Source organism: Myotis brandtii, unplaced genomic scaffold (genome assembly GCF_000412655.1).
Source record: "Myotis brandtii unplaced genomic scaffold, ASM41265v1 scaffold40, whole genome shotgun sequence".
Taxonomy (NCBI): Eukaryota; Metazoa; Chordata; class Mammalia; order Chiroptera; family Vespertilionidae; genus Myotis; species Myotis brandtii.
The window spans coordinates 2,465,538-2,489,436 of NW_005365372.1; the positions used below are offsets into that span (position 1 = coordinate 2,465,538).

General features: G+C 37.0%; 1 protein-coding gene across 1 annotated transcript in view; it reads right to left on the minus strand.

Annotated features, from left to right (window-relative positions):
- SH3BGRL (SH3 domain binding glutamate-rich protein like) overlaps positions 1–23,899 on the minus strand; it is a 74,085-nt gene that overhangs the window by 7,127 nt on the left and 43,059 nt on the right. The window contains exons 2-3 of the mRNA XM_005873238.2: positions 11,558–11,743; positions 6,862–6,942 (exon numbers count right to left, since the gene is read on the minus strand). Of these exons, the coding sequence (XP_005873300.1) occupies positions 6,862–6,942; positions 11,558–11,743 (267 nt within the window). The remainder of the gene's footprint in view (positions 1–6,861; positions 6,943–11,557; positions 11,744–23,899) is intronic.

The window sequence follows — 23,899 nt, forward strand, 5'->3', positions numbered from 1 at the left end:
GGGGGGGGGGTCCGACTGACAGCTTAGGTCTGCTCCCCGTCAGTTGGACATCCTTAGTGCTGCTAAGGAGGCAAGATACTCTCCTACCACTGCCTCTGCGCTCACCAGCCGTGAGCCCAGCTTCTGGCTATTTCTCACTATAGGCCTGGTGCACAAAATACGTGCATTTTGGGGGAAGGAGTCCCTCATCCTGGCCTGTGCCCTCTCACAGTCTGAGAGTCACCAGGGGGCAGCTCCTGCATTGAGCGTCTGCCCCCTGGTGGTCAGTGAGCGTCATAGAGACTGGTCGTTCCATTGATTTGCATATTAGCCTTATATTATATAGGATGACTAGTGACACTGAGCATTTTTGATATATCTCTTTGCCATTTGTATGTCCTCTTTGGAGAACTGTCTATCTGCCCAATTTTTAATTGGATTGCTTGTCTTCATTTGGTTGAGTTGTATGTGTACTATATATATTTTGGAAATTAACCCCTTATCAGATGTATCATTGGCAAATATGTTTTCCCATACAGTGGGTTCCGTTTTAAGTTTGATGATGGTTTCTTTTGCTGTGCTGAAGCTTCTTATTTTGATGTCCCATTTGCTTATTTTTTTCCTTTGTTTCTCTGGCCCTAGGCATTGTATCAGTGAAAATTATGCTATGTGAAATGTCTGATATTTTGCTGCCTATGTTTCATTCTAGGATTTTCATTGTTTTGAGACATACATGTAAGTCTTTTATCCATTTTGACTTTATTCTTGTTTATGTTGTAAATTTGTGGTGTAGTTTCAAATACTTTTGCATATACTTGTCTAATTTTCCCAACATCATTTATTGAAGATACCATCTAACTCCATTGTATACTCTTGCCTCCTTTAGTAAGTATTAATTCAGCATAATATCTTGGGTTAGTTTATGGGTTCTCTGTTCTATTCCACTGATCTATATTCCTATTCTAGTGCAAGTACCATGCTGTTTTGATTATAGTGAATTGGTAGTATAGCTCGATATCTGCTATTGTGATCCCTCCAACTTCTTTCTCAAGTTTTCTGTGGCTATTCAGGATCTTTTTTTGGTTCCATATAAATATTTGGAGTGTGTGTTCTAGATCTGTGAAATATGACATTGATATTTTAATGGAGATTATAATGAATCTATAGATTGCTTTGGGTAGTATTGACATTTTAATGATGTTGATTCTATCAATCCATGAACATGGTATATTCTTTCATTGCTTATATCCTCTTCTATCTCTTTATTCAACATTCTGTAGTTTTTCGAGTACAAGTATTTTACCTCCTTGGTTAAATTTATTCCCAAGTATCTTGATTTTTTTTTATTGCAATGGTAAATGTGATTGGTTTTTTTTAGTTTCTCTTTCTGAGCGTTCAATATTAGTGTGTAAAAATGCCATCAATTTCTCAGTATTAATTTTGTATCCTGCTATATTGCCAAATTTATTTCTTAAATCTGGTAGTTTTTTGGTGGTCTTTTTTTTGGGGGGTGGTCTTTAGGGTTTTCTATGTACAATATCATGTCATTTGCTAATAATGATAATTTTACCTCCTCCTTTCCAATCTGGATGTCTTTTATTTTTTTCTCCTTGCCTAATTGTTGTGGCTAGTACTTCCAGTAGTATGTTTAATAAGAGTGATGAAAGCAGATATCCCTGTCTTGTTTCTGTTCTTACGGGAAATGGTTTTAGTTTTTGCCCATTAAATATGGTGTTGGCTATAGGTTTCTCAAATACGGCATTTATTATGTTTAGGTATGGTCCCTCCATTCCCACTTTGCTGAGTGTATTTATTAAAAATGAGTGTTGTATTTTATCAAATGCTTTTTCTGCATCAATTGATATGATCATGTGATTTTTGTCTTGCAATTTCTTTATGTGAGGTATCACATCTATTGATTTTCAAATATTGCACCAGCCTTGCATCCCTGGAATCAATCCTACTTGGTCATGGTGTATTATCTTTTTAAAATATTGCTGGATCTGATTTGGAAATATTTTGTTGAGGATTTTAGCACCTATGTTCATTAGGGATATTGGCTGGTATTTTCTTTCTTTGTAGTATCTTTATCTGGTTTTAGAATTAGGCTTATGTTGGCCTCATGAAAAGAGCTAGGAAGTGTTTCTTTCTCTTGGATTCTTTTGGAATAGTTTGACTAGGTAGGTGCTAGTTTTGCTTTAAATATTTGGTAAAACACCCCAGTGAAGGCATCCATGCCAGGGCTTTTGTTTGCTGGGAGGTTTTTGATTACTGCTTCAATTTCATCAGTAGTTATAATCCTATTCAAGTTTTCTCATTCTTCCTGGTTGCATTTTGGAATGTTGTATTTTTCTAAGTATTTTTCCATTTTGTCCAGGTTGTCCAGTTTGTTGGCATATTGTTTATCATTGTTCATAATATTCTCTTACAATACTGTGTATTTCTGTGGTGTCAGTTGTAACTTCACCTTTTCATTTCTGATTTAATATATTTGGTTCCTCTATCTTTGTTTCTTGTTGATACTGGCTGAAGGTTCATCAATCTCATTTATCCTTTCAAAGAACCAGGTCTTGTTTCCATTGAGATATATATATATATATTTTTAGTATATATGTCATTTATTTCCACTCGGATATTTATTATTTCCTTCCTTATCCTTAACCTGGGCTTTTCTTTTGTTCCCTTTTTAATTCTTTAAATTATAGGGTTAGATAGTGTGGGGAAGTATGGGACTTGTTGGAAAGTCTGTAAGTAGGATTCTCTGAAAGGTCAGAGGCCTCTAGGGGATTCTTGTCAAATGCAGCAGACCCTGCCTTGACTTTTCCAAACAAGTCTGAGCCCCTGGGTGTTTTGCTGGAATCTTTATGTTTAGACTTCAAAACGTCCTTGTTTTAAAGACACTACAGATACATGTGTTTTCTCAAGGATACTTACCCTGCTAATAGTATCTAGAGGTTAATTTTAGTTCAAGCTGTTGCTATAATAAAAGCCTAAGGAGGCAGGTGAATGGGGCTGTCTGTTTCCTTTAGCCAGACAGTCTCTTAGCCCTCTTTTTCACAGAAACGTGTCAGAGTAATCATTCATCCGTCACTTAAGGTCTGCTGGTCAGCCCCGGCAAGATAGTTTATTAGAAATTTTTCTTGTTTCTTGAGGTAATCCTGTAGTGATATGAACTTCCCTTTCAGGACTGCTTTCACTGTGTCCCATAGATTTTGAGTTGTTGTGTGTTCATTTTCATTTGTTACCAGGAATATTTGATTTCTTCCTTAATCTCATTGATAAACCCTTCATTGTTTAATAACATGCTATATAGCCTCCATGTGTTTGAATGTTTTGGGGGTGTTTTTATTGTAGTTGATCTCTAGTTTCATGCCATTGTGGTCAAAGAAGATGCTTGTTATTATTTAAATCCTCTTGAATTTTTAGAAACTTTGTGTCCTAACATGTGGCCTATATATAAGAATGCTCCATGTTCACTTGAGAAGAATGTATATTCTGCAGCTTTGAGGTGAAATGTCCTGTAAATTTCAATTAAATCCATTTAATCAAATGAGTATTTTAGGTTTGCTGTTTCCTTTTTGATTTTTTGTCTAGAACAGCAGTTCTTAACTGTGGGTCGTGACTCCTTTGGCGGTCAAACGACCCTTTCACAGGAGTCGCCTAAGACCATCCTGCATATCAGATATTTACATTACGATTCATAACAGTAGCAACATTACAGTTATGAAGTAGCAACAAAAATAATTTTATGGTTGGGTCACAACACGAGGAACTGTATTTAAAGGGCCAGAAGGTGGAGAACCACTGTGTTAGTATGTCTGTTGAGATAGGAAGTCATCACACAGCTCAGGGAATAGAGAGGGAGAAACTGGCTTGATTATATCAGTGGGAAATTAATAACAATGTACCTACCTATGTAGTTTAAGTTTAAAAAATTTGGCTCTCAAAAGAAATTTCAATCGTTGTACTGTTGATATTTGGCTCTGTTGACTAATGAGTTTGCCCACTGGAGAAGATCTATCCAATGATGTCAGTGGGTGTTAAAGACCCTACTATGATTGTATTGCTGATGATATCTCCCTTAATATCCTCCAGAAATATTTTTATATATTTGGGTGCTCCTATATTAGATGTATATACATTTACCAGAGTTATATCCTCTTGTTATATTGTTCCTTTTAGTATTATTAAGTGTCCTTCCTTATTTCTTGCTATGGCTTTCACTTTGAAGTATATTTTGTCAGAAATGAATATTGCTACCCCAGCTTTTTTTTTTTCTATTTCCTTTCATATGGAAAAAAATTTCCATCCCTTCACTGTCATCCTGTAAGTGAATTTTTTGTTTTGAGGTGGGTCTCTTGTAGACAGCATATATATGGGTCATGTTTTCTTATCCATTCAACTACTCTATGACTTTTGACTAGAGCATTTAGGCCATTTACATTTAAAGTTATGATTGGTGGGTACTTATTTGTTGTCATTTTTATTCTCTTTGCATGTGTTCTCTCCCCCTCCTCTCTCTCTCTCTCTCTCTCTCTCTCTCTCTCTCTCTTTCTTACAATAGTACTTAAGCATTTCTTGCAGTACTGGATTGGTGGTAATAAACTCCTTTTGCCATTTTTTTGTCTGCAAAGCATTTTATTTCACATTCAATTTTGTTTTTTGTTGTTGTTTTTTCACTGTCAATCATGGAATTTATTTTTTTTCTTTTTTTTTCTTCTTTTCTTTTTTTATTGCTTAAAGTATTACAAAGGGTATTACATATGTGTCCTTTTTCCCCCCCGCCCTTGACAATCCCCTGGTCAATTTTGAATGATACACTTGCTGGATAGAGTAGTTTTGGATTCAGTCCCTTCATTTTCATTCCTGTGTATACTTCATGCCACTCCCTTCTGGTCTGAAGCGTTTGTATTGAGAAATCAGATGAGAGTCTAATGGAGGTTCCCTTGTAGGTAACTTTCTGTCTCTCTTGCATCCTTTAAGATTCTTTCTTTGTTTCTAATGTTTGCCATTTTAATTATGATGTGTCTTTGTGTGGGTTTTGGGGGGTGGTTCATTTTGATTGAGACTCTTTGTTCCCTGGACTTGTGTGACTTTTTCCTTCACCAGGTTAGAGAAGTAAGTTTTATGTCATTTTTTCTTCAAACAGGTTCTATATTCCTCACTCAGATTCTTTCCCTTCTGGTACCCCCATGTTGTTACATTTCATGTTGTCCCAAAGCTCCCTTACACTTCCCTGGTGTTTTTTTCCCAATTGCTACTCCAAATAGGTGGTTTTCTACTTTGTTTTCTAATTTGTTGATCCAGTCCTCAGCTTCTAATCTACTGTTGATTTCTTCCAGGGTATTCTTTATTGTAGTTATTTATGTCATTTTTCATTTCTGTTTGATTCTTATTCATGGTTTCATCCTTCTTTTCATGCTGGTGTAGTTCTCATTAAGTATTTATAGTTACCATTAAGTTCCTTGTAGTTCTCACTAAGTTGTTTGAACACCCTTATAGCCATTACTTTGAATTATTTATCTGAACAATTGCTTTCCTCCATTTCATTTAGTTCATTTTCTGTAAATTCTCCTTTTATTTCATTTGGAGGTTGTTTCTTTATCTCCCCATTTTAGCAGTCCTGTGGTCCGGGGTGTTGGGTGAGGCCAGCCAGGTCAAGGAGGCAGGTTCGTGTTTCTGAGAGTGTCAGGTCTCAGCTATGGGGCCAGTGCCAAGGTGGCCAGGCTGGCTGTCCAGTATTTCCTTGCCAGGCACAATGATTTTTGATGGCAGGTTCATGTATCTGGGGATGTTTTGTCATGGTGGCAGGTCCAGGAGCACCACTTCAAGTCACTAAGGCCTGTTGTCCAGGGGTTCCAGGTCAGACATGCCAGAGTGGGGAAACAAGTCTGTGCATCCAGGCTGGCTGCATGTCAAGTTGGTGAAGCAGGCCACATGCACTGCATATTAAGGAGTGGGTGTAGGCCACGCATACCATTCCTCAAGATGTGGGGGTGGGTAGGGCACTCCAATCATCAAGGGGGCTGGGCAACCAAGTTCATCTCTAGTCAAGGGCTCGACACTCACCTCCTTTATGGGGCAGGGTAGGCAGGGCCCTCTGGGGATGAAGGGGGTGGGTCTGGCTGGACTTGTTGCTCCTCAAGGCCTCCTGGTGGGCAGGGCACTCCTATTTTCAAGGGGGTGGGGTGGCCAGGTGTGCCCTATTTACTTATTTTTATTTTACTTTTTAATCCTCACGCTGCATTGACTTCTCCTTCCCACTGGACCTGACAAAGGTATATTTAAAGTCCACAGTTCTGAGACATTTCATTATGTAGGCAATTTAATTTTTGATTCTTTTCTTTATATGGTCTTCATGGGAACACTGCCACTTGAAATATTAATTTTTTGTTGGCAGAGGAAAAGCTCCAAATTTAGCCAGCAATTTTGTGACCAGTTTTGAAACTCAAATGTCCTCAGTTAATTTGAATGGATGACTCTAACATTTGCCTCACACAAAGACAATAGATGCTGCCAAGAAGATTACTATGAACTAAGACACTTTATGTCGATGTAGAACCATGAATGGCAGCTAGAATAATGGAGTCTTTAAAATGCTTACCACTTATTTGCAAATGGGTTAATGAGAAATTTGCTGCCTTGATAAGATTGATGAAGAAGTCAGTCTACCTACTTCTTACTCACATACTAGTACGTATATATTTGATTATGCACATCTGACTACCCTACTAGGGATTAAGTGCATGCAGAGCAGGAACATTTCCTTTCAGTTATGTTGCCTGGCCTCTGGCTTAATCTGAGTACTTAATAAAGGTAGAAATCTTACAATTAAAATATCTCAGCAGCAATAAAGTGGCCTATAAAACAGGAAAATCATACCTTTGAACCTGGTGGGGCTGTCAAGCCTAAAAAGGCATACACTGCATTATTTTCTCTGGCTTCAAAGAAGGCATCATAGTCCTCGGTGAAAAAAAAAAAAAAGGTAAGAAGAATTAGCAATGTGCAACCAAAAAATAAATAAATAAAAAGGAAGAAAAAGAGGACATTTATTTAAAATAGCTTGACTAGTCAACCTCCGTGGTAGCAGCAGGCTAACTAACTTCCATAATGCTAGAATTATGGAAAGGATAATAAAGAGGCAAGGCTTATTGGATCTCATTTAATGTATATAGAAGATACGCTGTTCTGTTGGGCAAAAATTGCAAAATGGCTTATTCCGCATCACACAGAATTGAAATCTGTCTTTGGGCAAGCAGCTTTCTCCACAGCCCAAAGCAGTTTACCAGTAAGAGGTTATTTATTCTGGCATGAATTTGTTGTTCCAGATTCCCATTATTTTTGTTCTATTATTTATTAGGTAGAGGTGTCCTCAGAGCCTATGGTAGACCATATATTTGCTAGATATGCCCATAAGAATATTAAATTTGTGCTGTCTTTGGAGAAAGTGAATATGATTTTCATGAAATATGACCAGAAGAGCAAACAAGCTACTAAAAGGTTCCTATCTGGTGAGCCAAGCAAGCGTCATGTGACTGAATTTGGTTGGGCTTTCTTTATACTGTCATCCTCTAAGCCACCAAATATTTTCCAAAAATAACAAGTAAAATATCCTAAATTTGACTATGGAGTTACCAACACACCTATTTTGGAAACAGAGCCACTATCTATATGTGGCCTTAGTTTGTTTGATTTAAAATAGAGATAAGCTTAGCATTTAACGGATATAATTAACACTCAATATGCTGGATTCTCTAGAGATTGCCTCACTAACAGATCACAGTGTTATAGGGTTCTTTTCTAGCATGTATAGTTCTTGTTATCTGAAGAATCTGGAGGTATAAAGTTGAGAGCCTCTCAAGCCATTGGTGACCCTAAATTTGAGCCCCACCCCATGATACATCAGAATTTCTCCCTTATTTAAGGATTATAGTCAGAATTGTTTAGAGCCCCTAGTATCTCCACAAAGATTGACTCAAATCATCTTTTTGTGTACCCTAGATGTTGACAAAGGAATAAACCCTAAATAACAGGCATATATGAGCCTCCTATACTCTTTGAGTTTACTATTCAAAAGTGAAACTAACTGGATCTTGATACTAGTTCCATACTGAGACACATGACCTATAAGCTACTCAAGGTAAACAAACAATATAGATCATATCTATACTTAATCACTTTGAAATAACCTCAAAATGCTAGTTAAAAGAATCTAACAAGAGATATTTCTTACTAACATCAAAGCAACAAAAACATTTATCATTCTTTAAAATTATGGGAAAGAAAGCAGGTCTTCAGCTTTATTGAAATCTGATAAAAATGCTATGTAGGGGACTCTTGTCTTTGTTTCAAGTGTTTTAGTACCAAAGTATATTATGATTTGTTGGCCTTGGACTTAGCAAACACAAACAGATTTGTAACTCTGAAAGAAAAGAACACTGGTTTCTCAATTAAGCCAGATTAAATAATTTAGTCAGCAAATATATATTGAGCACCTACTATATTCCAATCACTATTCTTGGTGCTAAGACTTTAAGAGTAAACAAAACAGACTGTGACATAGTCTGCTTCTTATATAGGAATTCTCTTGAGAAAAAATAAAGATAATTTATTTACATCTCTGAGATTCCAATAACATTAATACAGAATGCATTATACCATATGTTGGTATAATATTATTTATTATTTCATGGAAATGTGTTTTAGTTATCCATATAGAAGCATAGCTCTTTCAGAGCAAAGCTTACTTTATAAATTTTGTATCTTTTATATCAGAGTCTCATGTATATAAATAGGGTAGTTGTTTCAGTCACATTCCAGTCTGGAAATAAGAACCTAAGCTACCATAGTTAAGTGTTTCTCAACAGGAGGTAATTTTTCCCACAGAGACATCTGGCAAAGTCTGGAGATATGTTTTCACAAATGTAAGGGTGCTACTGGAATTCAAGGATAGAAGCCTGGGTTGCTGCTAAACATCTTACAATGTGCAGAGCAGTTGCCCACAACAAAGAATTGTCCAACCCATAATGTCAGTAGTGCCAAGAGTGAGAAACCTCGAGATAGTTAAAACAGGCAATTTAATATGAAGAACTACTTAGAAAAGATAAAAAATCTGAAAGGCAAACAGGTGATGGTGAGACAACCCAGAGATTAGCAAACAACAGGAAGCTGCTACCAAATCTAGGGCAAAAGGAAAGAATAAAGAAGGTGATATTACAGGACCCAGGAGCTGGGGTACCTGGTAGAGATGGTACCATAAAGGAGATTCAGTCACTGTCATGGATCATCCAGATAGAAAGGAGGAGGATACAGTGGGGCCTTGACTTACGAGTTTAATTCGTTCTGTGATGGAGCTCGTAACTCAAATTACTCGTATGTCAAATCAATTGTGAACGAGTGAGACACGTGATGCTGGGCTGATGTGGCATTCACTGTGACGTTCGCTGCGCCAACTAGCGGTGGCGTATCTGAAGCTGGCTCATAACCCGAATTTTAGCTCGCAACTCAAAGCAAAAAATCTGCCGAGAGACGGCTCGTATCTCGAAAAACTCGTTAGTCGGGACACTCGTAAGTCAAGGCCCCACTGTACTTTGGTTTTTCCTCTCCTCCTGCCCTCCATTCTTCAAACTAGTACCTCCTATTATCAGCCAAACCTAATAGGCAGCCAGTTGGCAATGTAGATTAGAAAATTTAATTTGCTGTGGTCAGACCCACCACATAATGGAGCAAGAAAAGAATGAAGATGAAAACTTTGAATAAACAAGAAAATGAATAATGCAGTGATTTAATAGAAAGTGTAAGAGCTTCAGAGTAAGGCATATCTAGATTTAAATCCTAGCTTCATCAGTTATTGTGTAATTTAGGAAGTCAGTTAAACATTCTAGGCCTCAATTTCTTCATCTATAGAATAAGAACAATTACCTATGTCAGGGGATTAGTATGAGAACTGACAGATATAATACACACAAAACATGTAGCACAATAGATGACATGCAGTATTTTTTGTATGAAAGGTTGCTATATACTCTTCTAAGTGTCTGTATAGGGACAAATCTTCATTCTTATTGTTTTTAAACTCCTAACTCAGTGCCTGGCACCCAGGAAGTACTCACTAGAAGTTGGATTCCTTTTCCACTAAGAAATGTTTATGCATTTGGTTGAGTCTCACCCTCTTGCCCCTTCCTTTCCATCTTCCCATTTCTTAGTGATTCTTGCCCTATTTCCATAACATACTCCATTCCCTTGCAGTGTGGCTTCACAAGGAGAAATAAACCAGGTAAATGTGGTTTCTCAAATGTTACCCTTATAACCCAAAATGTGTTTGTTTTCAAAAGTCAAACAAATTGAAATGTCCGTTTTAAAAAGGAGAGGTTAAGATAATATATGCTGCTTTAGATTGGACTGTATGACCCCTGAGGTCTCTTTCAACCACTCTAATTCACCAATTTTCAGAAATTTCAAATATAGAGGAAGTGAGATTTCAATATCTAAATGGATAGCATACTTGCCTTTTCCTTATCTGTATTTTGGCTATGTTTGCAGCAACAGATGAAATTTTTAGGCCCCCCTCCTCAGAAGTGACTAAAGACAAACACTTCTGTGCCAATAAACTCAAGTTTGTCACACCCATCCCTTATATGATTTGAATTGGTCCATGAAAAGATCCCCACCAAAAAGTGTCTGTTTCACTCCTGTATAAACCTATAAGCCAGAAGATATGGATTGCTGGCTCTAAAAAGATCTGTTCCTCAGTAATGCTAATTCTGAGGATATAGCAATGCAAACAGTTCTCTATTGGAAATTCTTATGGCCCTTACTTATGCTTTCTCTACCATGACTTCATAACTATTCTCTGATTGTTTCAGGTATGTATGATTCTTCCCACACCCCACTCCTAATCAGCTCCTTAAGAGAAGAGGCTGTGTCTTATTTAGATTTCTACTTGCCATTGTGCTGCCTAGAATAGCCATAAACTACAAATTGTACTTGAATATATAATTAATAAAGTATTAAGGAAAATGCTCCATGATTTAAATGAAGACTAAACAAAATAGCATATTTGAAAGCACCAGTCACAAAGCAAAGAAAAAGAAAAAGAAAAAAGAAAAATATTTTCTTTCCTTTCTTACATTAGTTCAATGAGCTGAATTAAAACTTTAACAAAATTCATTAATGATACCAAAATAAAAGTATTTACTAGTTTCAAGCAGGAAATAAGACATTCCTCTTTTTTTAACTAATGTTAATCTAAATAAGTCAAACGGCTGACCTCTTTTCAGAGACTCCTTCATGGACATACCGGAAACATTAATACAATTGTTCTGGTTGGAATTGAGATGAAGAAATGTACAGTTATATGTTCAAAATCTGTATTTCTACATTTACAGGTAATTTTGATGGATGACTTATTTACCTCCTAGTCATTGGCAAAATACCTCATCTGCCTATGATGGATACAAAGAATGAACAAGAGAAATGACTGTATGCATATCTAGGCACGAGAGTGAAATGGATAGGATGGATTTGAACAAATCCATTTGAAAAAAACACACACCAAGTATTTAAATTGATTCCTTACCCCACGGTACTGGCTTTCATTGAAAATTTGAGGTGGTAGGGGGTACCCTGTAGCTGGTCGACTGTTTTCAGGTACATTTTCTCTCATCCACTTCCGATTTTCTTCATTGGCAGCAATATCTTTTTCTTCAAATCCTATTTTGTTAGCTTCTAAAAAACCAAGCACATCTTGCTGTTTCTTCTTAATCTAGGACCCAAAGGACAATAAACTATATTACTGAACAAAAAGCTTCTATTATTTTCAAATTCAACAAAAGTCAGTGTTTGTGAACTAGCATAAATGAACTCAGACATGGATCAAGATTTGTGGTTTCACAGAAGATACATGGTTTTCCCGCTTTATTATTTTGTTGTTAACAATGTCTCACAAGTGGATTGAAGAGCTTTCAGATGACAGATCCTTTTATCAACCTGAATTTTTCTTTTTCTAGAAAATTTCCCACATCTAATGAGCAAAAGTAAGGCTAGATGATGCATATCAATAACCTAAAATTCAGTTAATGCAAAAGTGTGAGTGGTAGGAAGCTTTGTTTTCTGGTTATCTACAAGCCTTTCTTAATTTCAGCCCTTGTTGAAAATCTTCACAAACAATCCAAGTCTACTACCTATCTTAATAAGCATCATGTAATGAACAGAAATAAATATTTCCTTGAGAATGTTACAAGCCTCAGAGTCACTCTATGCTTCAATGTTCATTGTTTACAACAGAAACTGAATGAGAAGATATGACCTAAGTCTCCTTGTATACTAAGTCTGGAATATACTTGTACCACTCATTAGTCATTAACATGTGTTGCTAAGGGGTCTTTCATGTGTATCTGTGCTACTTCTTCAGCTACGTTAACAGGTAGAGATAATATAATTATTTTGCCTCCTAATCATACCTAAAAGAGAGTTTTAAGATAGTAAAATTAATACTATTTAGTTAGGCTTCTCCTCTAATATGCATTTATTTTAGAATGTAATTCACACTTCTATGGTAATTTGTCCAAACTTAAAACTCTTACTTAACATTTCTGAGGTGCAGAGCATAATAAAAAAAAAATTATTCTTGGAGTCACAGTAAAAAGAAACATGGAGTAGAATAATCAGAAAAAATAAAATCAAAACAAGCAGTCATCTCAATGGAAATAAAAATACAAAACAATAAAGCTTCCATACAGTCAAGTCCTCTATGGATTTAACCCCCCCCCACACACACACACATGCATACACAGAGATTTGTATTTTTGTCCTTCTAACTTGCTTGTGTGTAAGTAATTTTCTCTCTCATCATATAACTCCAGATAAAAAATTCTCAATTTCTCTGAATAAAAACTGAAATTTCCATAGGCTATTTAGATCAGAGTATAGAATGCCCTTCTTTAAAGACCAGTAATTTTTCCAACAGGAATCATATTTCCTTATTAGCTTATAAAATCAAACTTTCAGTCCTAAATATAACATATACTCCCTTTTTAATTTTTATAAAAATCAATGTAAAAGTCAAATAATCAGGAGTGAATGTCTAATGGACTAGACCAGTGATTTTCACATGGTGTGCCACAAGAATTTTTAAAACATGGAATACCTGACTATTTAGTCAGGGGCCCTGACCTTTTTTCCCTTAGATTGTCAGATTAAAAAAAAATGACAACAGCCAACACAATTGCCATCTGGTGTTAATGAATCAAAATTATACCCATTTTTGTCAGATTGGCAAAAAAAGAATATATATTTTGGTGTGCCAAATAATTTTAGTAATAAGTATATGTGTGTCCTGAGATGAAAGGTTGAAAATTTCTGAACCAGAAGCTTCATAGAAGGTTCGGTTAAATCAGTGGTTTTTAATCTCCATGATGCAACAGGAAGTGTTCAGTTAGTATAAATTTTGTCAAGTAATTTATCTACTATTTGCATATTTACAAATTTAAGTAGGTATAAAGATGCCCCTAAATATGGTACTTTGAGTCACTTGCCATTTGCAATAGTTGGCTTTAAATTAATGAAGAGGTAACATTTAGCTAACATGCTAAAAATTATACATGGCCCTGGGTTAAAGTCATCTGTCATGTTTGTGTGAGAAAAAGGGCAGGAGACCTTTAAAACACATTGTATGCGGGAAACATATTTATATGTTTTACGTTGACTGTAAGTAGTAGAGCCACCTGTTAGCGCGGGATAAAAACTACCCGCAAACAATGTATTAAGATAAATTACTCTGAAGCCTTCTTACTTTAGTGAATGCTTACTATATTGAGAGCAGTGTTCTCTCTGCTGAGTTAAGATGGTGGCCAGGCTTGTTATCACTGGGCATTGTAGTATAACTTCACTGATATCTTTACCCTCCAGCCATCATCTCTGGACCACAAGTATTCATCCCATGCTCTGGAACTACCTGACAATAAGTACACATACTTCCTATAATGCTCTACGCCTCCATAAGGCTGAAAAGAATGGACCATAATAACACTTTTTAGTAGGTTCTGTCTTGTCAAATGTGAAAATTTGCTCAGTTTTGGATCTTTGGGGAATGTTAAAAAAATGTTTCCTAACTTGATCACATCTGTAAGTCCAAAATTTCAAATAGCAAATTTATTTCTAACAAAGGATATTTTATATCTAAAGAGTTATTGCTTTTGTTATACACCTACAAGCACATGTTCACTACAACATATCTTGATAAAGGGGCTTCAGGTGGTGCTAATTTCCTAATTTCCCAATGGGACTTAAAATAAAGGGACACAGTAAATATAGGTGACTGAAAATCATAAAATGCAAGAAAAATTAGGAATGGGTATCACAAGGGTTTACTAAAGAATACAACTCACATTTCCTACAGAAAAAAAATAATTTGCACTACCAAGTAGACAATGGCACTGTCCAGAAATTTAAATCAATCTTCTTCAAAGAGCAAATCATACCCTTCACCTCCACTCAATGAATGCCCAGTATTTCTTCTCACATGTCCGGGTTTGAAATTCAAGGTATCCTTCCCTCCAAAGATACAGAGCAGGGCTACTGAGGAATGTTACCTAGAGGGAAGTTACTTTCCAGCTAGCCTCAGTAAGCTTTTTGTCTGTCATGACAAGGGTAAAATAAATTTCTTTTAAATGAAGGAAACTGACAAGGTATCTGTATGTGCTTTAAAATGGTCCAGTGTGAATATTCAACTTTCAATGGATTACTGAAACTTTAATAACCATGTTTCAATTGGGAAAACAAGTAATTTTCATAGAGTGCCAATCTAGCATAAAACATTTAATAAAGGTGAGGTTTTATCTTGTTTTGTTTTGTTTTTAAATTTCTTCCCCTTTATCGATTAAGGTATTACAAATGTGTCCTTATCCCTCATTGCCCCCACCCCCCAATCCTGTCCTCACCCTCACCCCCTGTTACCCTTTAACCTTTTCTTTTTTAAACTGGAAAGCTTTTTATTTCATCTTCAATTTTAAATGATAGCCTTGCTGAATACAGTAGTCTTAGATTTAGTTCCTTGCTTTTCATCACTTTGAATACTTCATACCTGAAGTGTTTCTATTGAGAAGTCAGCTGACATTGTAATGGGAACTCCTTTGTAGGTAATTTTCTGTCTCTCTCTTGCTGCCTTTAAGATTCTTTCTTTGTATTTAATGTTTGTCATTTTAATTATGGTGTGTCTAGATGTGGAACTCTTTATGTTTATCTTGATTGGGACTCTCTGAGCCTCCTGAACTTGTGTGACATTTTCCTTCACCAGGTTGGGGTAGTTGTCTTACATTATTTCTTAACCATGGTTCTGGTCCTTGCTTACATCCTTCCCCTTTTGGTATTCCTATAATGCAGATGTTGTTATGTTTCATGTTGTCTCAGAGCTCTCTTAAGCTATTCCTGCTTTTTAATTATTTTTTTCTATTTGCTGCTCTAATTGGGTATTTATTTCTACCTTGTCTTCCAAATCACTGGTTCGATCCTCTGCTTCATCCAATCTACTTTTAATTCCTTCCAGTGTGTTCTTGATGTCAGAAAATGCATTCTTCATTTCCGTTTTGTTCCTGTTCATGGCCTCTATCACATTGTTGCAATTTGCACTAAGTTCCTTAAGCATTTTTATAACCACTGCTTTGAACTCTATGTCTGATAGGTTGCTTATCTCCCTTTCATTTAGTTCTTTTTCTGGACATTCTGTCTTTCTCCTTCATTGGGAGGTTCTTTGTCTCCCCATTTTATCTGTCTTTTTGTATTTGCTTCTTTGTATTATATAGACCTACTATTGCTCCCAGTCTTTGTGGGGTGGCCTATGTATGAATTGTCTTGAGAGGTCCAATGCTACATTCTCTTTGTTCACCTGAGCTAGATGCTCTAGGAATGCCCCTTGTGTGTGTTATTTGGGCTCTACAGTTAAAATTGGGACTTGATTGTTGATGTCCCATTCATGGAAGTGATCTCCCCTCCGAATTGCTGCCAGTGAAGTTCAACCCTAATGTCATCATACCAGCTAAAGATCTGCAGCCTCTTCAGTCTCCTCAAGTCCACAGTTCAATAAGTCTGTGTCAGGGAAGGCTACATACATCTCATGGCCTTCAGCACATTTCCTGCCCCTGATTCCTGGTGGTGGAGCCTAACAGCTGGGCTCTAAAGTGGTTGTGGTAACACAGTAGCAGTGCTAGCAGGTGAGTACACCACAGGGGCAAAAGCTCTGCTGTGTCAGTGGTGGTTGCATGGAGGTGGCACAGTGTCCAGGCTGGGTACCTTCAGGCACACGGGTTCAGGCTGAGAGCATGCCAGGCATGCAGAGGACCCACCAGTGTCTGTTGCAGTCATGCAGGTCTGGGTTGTTACCTCTGTAGGCACACCAGGACTGGGGCAGAATGAGTCTGGATGGTGGTGAAGCTTGGTGCCTAGCTGTTGCAGCTCCCCACAGCCTCCTCTCAAGGAGGACCTTGTAAAACCTTCAAGATGGTGCACTCTGACTGGCTTATTTCATTTAGCATAATCCAGTTCCATCCATGCTGTTGCAAATGGTAAGAACTCCTTTTTTACCGCAGCGTAGTATTCCATTGTGTAGATGTACCACCGTTTTCTAATCCACTCACCTACTGATGGGCACTTAAGCTGTTTCCAAATCTTAGCTATGGTGAATTGTGCTGCTATGAACATAGGGGTGCATATATCTTTTCTAATTGGTGTTTCTAGTTTCTTGGGATATATTCTTAGAAGTAGGATCACTGGGTCAAATGGGAGTTCCATTTTTAGTTTTTTGAGGAAGCTCCATACTGTTCTCCACAGTGGCTGCACCAGTCTGCATTCCCACCAGCAGTGCACAAGGGTTCCTTTTTCTCCACATCCTCGCTAGCACTTGTCGTTTGTTGATTTGTTGATGACAGCCATTCTGACAGGTGTGAGATGGTACCACATTGTCGTTTTGAAGATAAATACCACATGATCTCACTCATTTGTGGAATATAGAGAACAACATAGACTGATGAAAAGGGACAGATCCAAAGACTGTGAAACAGCGATCAGGCTATCAATCCCCAGAAGGAAAGTAGGGGAGGGAGGGGGTAAGGGGAAGAGATCAACTGAAGGACTTGTATACACAGACCTAACCAATGGACACAGACAATAGGGGGGTGAGGGCATGAGTGGGGGGGATAGGGGGTAACGTGAGGATAAGGACACATATGTAATAACTTAATCAATAAAAAAATTTTAAAAAAACTGGGAAAAAATAAACTGCAGATAAAAAAAAATAAAAAATAAAAAAAGATGGCGTGCTCTCCAAGCTGGAGCTGTGCCCAGGAAGTGGCTGTGGTGGTAGCAGCAGTTCCTTGTGGTAGCTGTGTGGGGTTCTGCAACTGTCAGTTGCAGGCGCATGGGATCTTGCTGCTGTTCACTTAGGTGTGCGGCCTGGGCATTGTCTGCAGTGGTCTCTGGTGGGCTGGTGTGTGCAGGGTCTTGTTGCTGTTACTGTTCACTTAGGTGCAGGGACCAGCATTGTCTGCAGGGAAGGGGGTGCGCGTAGGGTCTGAGTTATGTCCTTGGGGTATACCCGCACAAGGGGTCCAGGGTGGGGTGCCTGTGTGTTCAGACCCCAACTGTGGCTAGTCTGAGTCTGACACTTTTTTTAAAGCTTTTTAAAAAACTTTGTTATTGTTGACACTATTACAGATGTACCATGCCCCCTTTTTCCCACCTCCACCCAGGCCCGCCATCCCCTCTTCCCTCTGGCCATCATCACGCTGTTTTCTGTGTCTATGGGTTATGCATATATGTTCTTTGGCTAATCCCTTCTACTTCTTTCATCCAACTCTTTCTCCCCCTCCCCTCTGACAGTCTGTTCCATGTATCCATGCCCCTGTTTCTATTTTGTTTGTCAGTTTATTTTGTTCATTAGATTAATGAACACTGACAGAGGTTCCCACTATAATGCACAAAAATCTAAAATGATTATTCAAAATTGTATTTAGTAGCAATTTCAACAGTATGTCTTGGGTGCCTATTACATGTGTAAAAATTTTATTTTAGCTTCTCTTCATGCCTAAAGAAAAATAGCAGAAATTCCTATGCAGGTTTATAATCTAAAGGGAGGGATTAGACATAGATATATTAAAAAGTTCAATTACAACATGAAATTTAAATATGAAGCTAAGACAACCATCGATACAAGATAGTTAGGTGAGAGTGACCTAGTGAATGACAAAGCCAGTGATTGTAAAAAAACTAAGAAAGAACAAATGCTTATTGCTATTATTGATGCCATTTAGATTAAGCTTAATAATAACAGCACAAATTCTATATACTACATCATGATGCAATTTTTAGTTTCAGTGAAAGGATGATGCAAAGTTTAATATAACTAGCCATTTGTGAAAACTGAGCCAACAAAAGAATATTGCCCCAGAGCAATGAAGATATGGTAGTACAAAATAAACTTGGAAACTTTCTAAATGGATGCCCAAAATTTCTATGACTAAATTATTACACATAATTAAAGCCTATTAGTGAATAAACAATTGTATAGTTGTATTTTGTCATTTTCAACATGTTATAATGTATTACCTAGTCAACTTCTATAAAGAGAAATTCAGATATATAGAGTCCCTCCAATTCATTCTATTTATTTCAACACTCTCCTAAGAATAGTCATTCTACTTTATAAAAAATAATAAACCCATCTTTGCCTATCCTGTTGCCTAAGAATTTAACAGTGGGGTGAAAGTAGAGTGAATAAATAGCATTTAAAGCTGCCTTTTCATTTTTTTCTAATCTACTTACAAAACTGACCTAAAAGGAAAATCAAATCTGAATCCCCAGTTAGTCTGTTTGCCACTGTGTAGCCCTTTTGATAACCAGAGAGATCTCTGTGCATTTTTAAATGAATACTGTCATGAGCCCATAAGCCACTGAATTCCTATTGCTTAATCTAACGGCATAACCACATCATGAGACAGTTGTTTTCAGCTTGTCTGTTTTGCAATATTTAAAAAAAAATGCTTTGATCACAATCAGCAATGTACAACTTGTAATTCAGAGCTCTTCTCCAACAAGTCTGCAACAAATCTGAGTCAACATGATTATTAACAATTTTCTTGATCTCCCACCTCCCTGGAGTTATCTCCAGACAGATGCCAAGATGTGGCAGCAAAAGAGCACAATCTAAGGTTTGCTATTTTACTGCTGCCAAAAGGAAAAAAAATTGTACTGTTATTATTTCCTTTTTAGTTGCAATTCTAACCATGTCTAAAAATATGTTAAGGCCCAAATAATTTCAAAAGTAGATCTGGTATGAAAAGAAGAGAAATTCAATATTAATGGCAGTTTTTCAAAAATAGCAATGTCTTAACATGGCCACAGTAAAGAAAATATAGTCATTCCCATTTTCTGGGTTAAAAGGGTTTTTCTTAAACAAATGAAATAGTCTTAAATAACCTCATCTATAGAGCCTTTTGTTATCTGACACTTATATCTGCCTATACTCTTTTTTCTAGAATCAGAAGGAACTTTAGTCCCTCTCCCATTCCTTCAGAGATGGCTTTCTGTATAGACACAGGAAGCTGTGAAATATATAGCACCCGGAGTACCATCCTACCTCAAAATTCTATCCTCTGGTGGCTGAAACCCAACCATTACTGGTTTACTAGTTTGGCTTTCATAGAAGTGCCAGGCAGTGTGTATGTTTGGAATGGAGGTAGGAACTTCCTGGAGAGATACAGATAAGAGGACAGTCAATTTCATTTGCTTGCCCTAGAATTGTGCCCATAGTTGTTCTTATATAAACTCTAACAGTGAATCACATGAAAAAGCAGCAGGAATGGCCTCCCTGGATAATCCTAAGAGGAAATTTCCAAGCCTTACTATATGTTAGTACTGGGTTAAGCTTTGCACAAGATAAAGACCTCTAAGGAGAAAGGGAGATTAACACTTAACTGAGTGCTTACTGAGTATCAAACTCTTTGTGAAGCTATTCACATGTATCCCTTCAAATCCTCACAATTCTGAAAGGTTACAGTATGATTACCCCTACTTTACAACAAAGGAAATTGAAGCTCACATAGGTTAAGGGACCTGCTGAGGAAGACAGATATTTTAATTGCCTACAGTACACCAAGTTATAAATCTAAATCTATCTGACTGCAAAGCCTTATTGTTTTTCACTATATGCAGTACATACTATAATTCCCAATCTAGCTGGGGAGATAATACTGGCATATATAAAAGAGTTCCTTATAAACTATATGATATTGATTAGAAAGACAAAAGTTGAGATATGTTCTCTTCTAAATAGTCCATTTTTTTAGTTTGAATTCCTAGTTATTATGGTCTCTTTCCCCTGGACCAGTTAAATTGACCCTAATGAATTCCTCAGCCTATCAATTTGTGATGTGGCTTGCACACAGAAGAAAAAAATTGATGAGGCCTCTGGCTTCTCATTAACTGCATGGAGAACAATGCAGCCTATGCCTTCCCTTTGTTAAGCAGTCAGCCACTTAAAAAAAAAAGGTATCAGTGGGCAAAGTTGGTGTAGAGGGTATTAATTTCTGTACTTTAAACTTTACATAAACTTACAAAGAAACATACAAGAAAATTCAAAGGCATCAGATCCTTCCCATTCTTTATTTTATTTTTAAATGAGCAGTCTACTTATCACTTAAAAAGTTCAACAGCCTTTCTAAGGAACAAAATGATCAGAACTGAGTCAGTAACAGACAAAAGGACTAAAGTTCCTTCTGCTTCCGGAAAAGGGTATGAACAGAGCAAGGTTCCAGATAAGAAAGAGCTTATAAATGAGGTTATTCAGAACTGACATATGATTCAATCAAGAAAGCCTTTTTAATCTGGAACATGAGCATGCCTGCACTTTTACCTCTTGCAGGTGAACTTCATCCCTACAGAGTCTTAACAAATGTACATGCTGAGAGAGATGTTAACAGGTTAATAAATGTTAAGACATAGATTTCACCAAGAGCTAAAAGCCACAAAATGAAACATAAACTGGAATACTACTGCTGTTACATTGGATCCCTGTGACCAACTTCAACCCCACCCCAAAGCTTAACTTTCAAGATTCTGCATAAAGGCTCTGAACTAGCTCCCTTTCTATGGATATGCATTCCCCTCCCTCTCCCAGATCAGATAAGGTTGCCTTTACTTTTATCTGAGTCTATTCTACTCAAGACCTCAGGTCTTTTTTTTTTTAATTTTTATTTTATTGTTTAAAGTATTACACATAGTAGTACATAGCTCCTTTTTTTTTCACCATTGACCTTCCCCCAGCCTCCCCTACCTCCTGTCACAGGCATATTGTTCTTTATAAGGTTTCTGAAAAGGGTTAACTAGCTAGCTTAAGACAGAAAGGGAGGGGGTCTAGAGAGGATAGAGGCATCTTGGCCTGACTAATTAAAACATCCATAAAACAAAGAAACACTCCCCAGGTTTCCCACTGTAATTTGACAGTCTCTTCCATGCTTCTCTGCCTCTGTATCTATTTTTGTTCATCAGGTTATAATGTTCTTTATTATCCAGGTCTTTTTTTTCTGTTCCCTTCAACTGCAAATCTCCTCTCTCTCCATGGATGCAATTCTAACCACTCATCCAGGTTCACTTCTGCTGTGAAGCTCTTCATTAGCCACTCTAGCCCTCACTTTTTGACTTCCTGCTGTCTGTATTATCAAATGCATGTAATACCAATGTTTGCTAATCTCTCCACATGTCAAATCTTCTCTTCAATTAGTTGTTTGACAAGCCATATGAAGAAAGTATGAGCCACACCTTTTGATTATGTCTCTTGACAGTGCTCACCTTCAGGCTGGACACAAAAGTAGATAATACTGATTAATAAAAATATTATTTTAAATTCAGCACTACCAAAATGTTTTCTTTTTAATTTTTTTATCTTAATAAACTTCAACTTTAGAATAATTTTATATTTACAGAAAATGTGCAGATATATTCCAGAGAATAGGTGTCACTCTGTTTCCCCTGATATTAACACCTTACTTCACAGTGGAAAATAACATTGGAGCAGCACTGTTCATTAAACTACAGACTATTTGAATTTTTCTAGCTTTTCCACTAAAGTTCTTTTTTGGTTTCAAGATATCTCTTTCAAGATGCCACATTACATTCGGTCATGTCTCCTTAGTCTCCTCTGGTCTATGACAGTTTCTCAAACTATTCTTGTTTCCCATGATGTTGACAGTTTGGAGCAGCACTGGCCAGGTATTGCATAGAATGTCCCTCAACTCAGGTTTGTCTGATGTTTTTCTTTTTTTCCCCCCTAATGACTATATTGGGACTATAGATTTGTGGGAATAATATCACAAAGAAGTGCCTTTCACATAACATTATAGCAGAGGGCACATGATATCAACATGACTTATTGATGGTGTTATTAACTTTGATTACTTAATTAAGATAGTCTCTTCCAGCTTTCTCCACTGAAAAGTCACTATTTTTCCCCTTTCCATTCTCTGTGTTTAGGATGCAAGTCAATAAGTCAATTATACATAAATAAAGCTGAAAAAAAGTTAAGTCCAGCCATGTAAAGGAAGCAAAGTACTCATTTGAAAACTCTTGCAGCATACTAGAAACCTGACAATGCTTTCTAGGAAAGTTTGAGAAAAGTGAGGTGGCTATAATCAGCAACCTATGAGAGCTTATTCAAGAGTAATACACATCAGTCTTTGAGGATGACTGAGCTGAATTTCTCATAGATTAGCTGTTATCCAGAAATATGTCTTCAAAGAAATTCCCTGTATTAAACATCTTGTGCATCAAATTAGGTGGATGGGTTCTCCACAATGGATCAGAGATAATTCAATCTATTAGTGAATTTTAGTTATGCTTTATTTTTAAATTTTCTTTATTGATTAAGGTATTACATGTGTGTCCTTATCCCTCCATTACCCACACCCTCCCATTCATGCCCTCAACCCCTGTTGTCTGTGTCCATTGCATAGATAGCTTTTACAATATCAGATATTTTTGTCACTCTTAAAGTATTGATGACTGTGGAATTTTCAATATGCCTATATATATTCCATTTACCCAAGATTTGAATGCAGAGAGATATTGCTAAGGATTACTGTTTGCACACAGACTCTTTTCCATATCCAACTAGCAAAGTAAGTGTTTATTCTCTAAAATAACACTTGGAAATCCTAGAACAAAGTTGATTAGAAGATAGAGCCCTTAGAAATCTCCAAAGCCCAAGAGAGCACATCATTACTAGCACATTCCATGGCAAGGACATAGCAGCAGCATTAAGCAAAGTATAGATGTATTGAAGTTCAAAAGTTTCACAAGCGTTAGAGTTTTTGGGTTTTAGAGCTTTGGGTTTGTCCAGGATAGAGAGACACTTTGGGATATCAGAAGGTACTAAATAATTATTCCCAAATTCACAGAAATTTCAAGTTATGGCTGTGTTCAGATGAGACTCAAACAGATACTGTCTTCTTATTACTCATACCAATTATAACTACCATTTACAGAATGCAAGGGCACAAGAGAGAGAACTCCCTTTGTTCACAAGCTTAAATATTAAATGTTCCTGCACTTGTAATGGCCATGTCTATTCTGGCCACCAACTTGTCCCCAGGTGTGACTGACAGGTAAGCATCTTCCCATGTCACCCAGACCTTATAGGGCATGTGTCTATTGTCCAGTCCCTTCCCCCAGCGATTTGTAGGGAGTAGACTTGGAGAGTCTTAAATTGTAGGTTTCTGGCAAAGCTGTATAAATGGCATGACTATATTATCTAGCCTACCCTTTATTTATTTCTTTCCTGTTGTTTAATAACCAGGTTATTATAATGGTATCATTACCACCATTTTACAGATTAGAATACTGAGGCTCAAACAGGTTATTTATACAAAGTCATAAA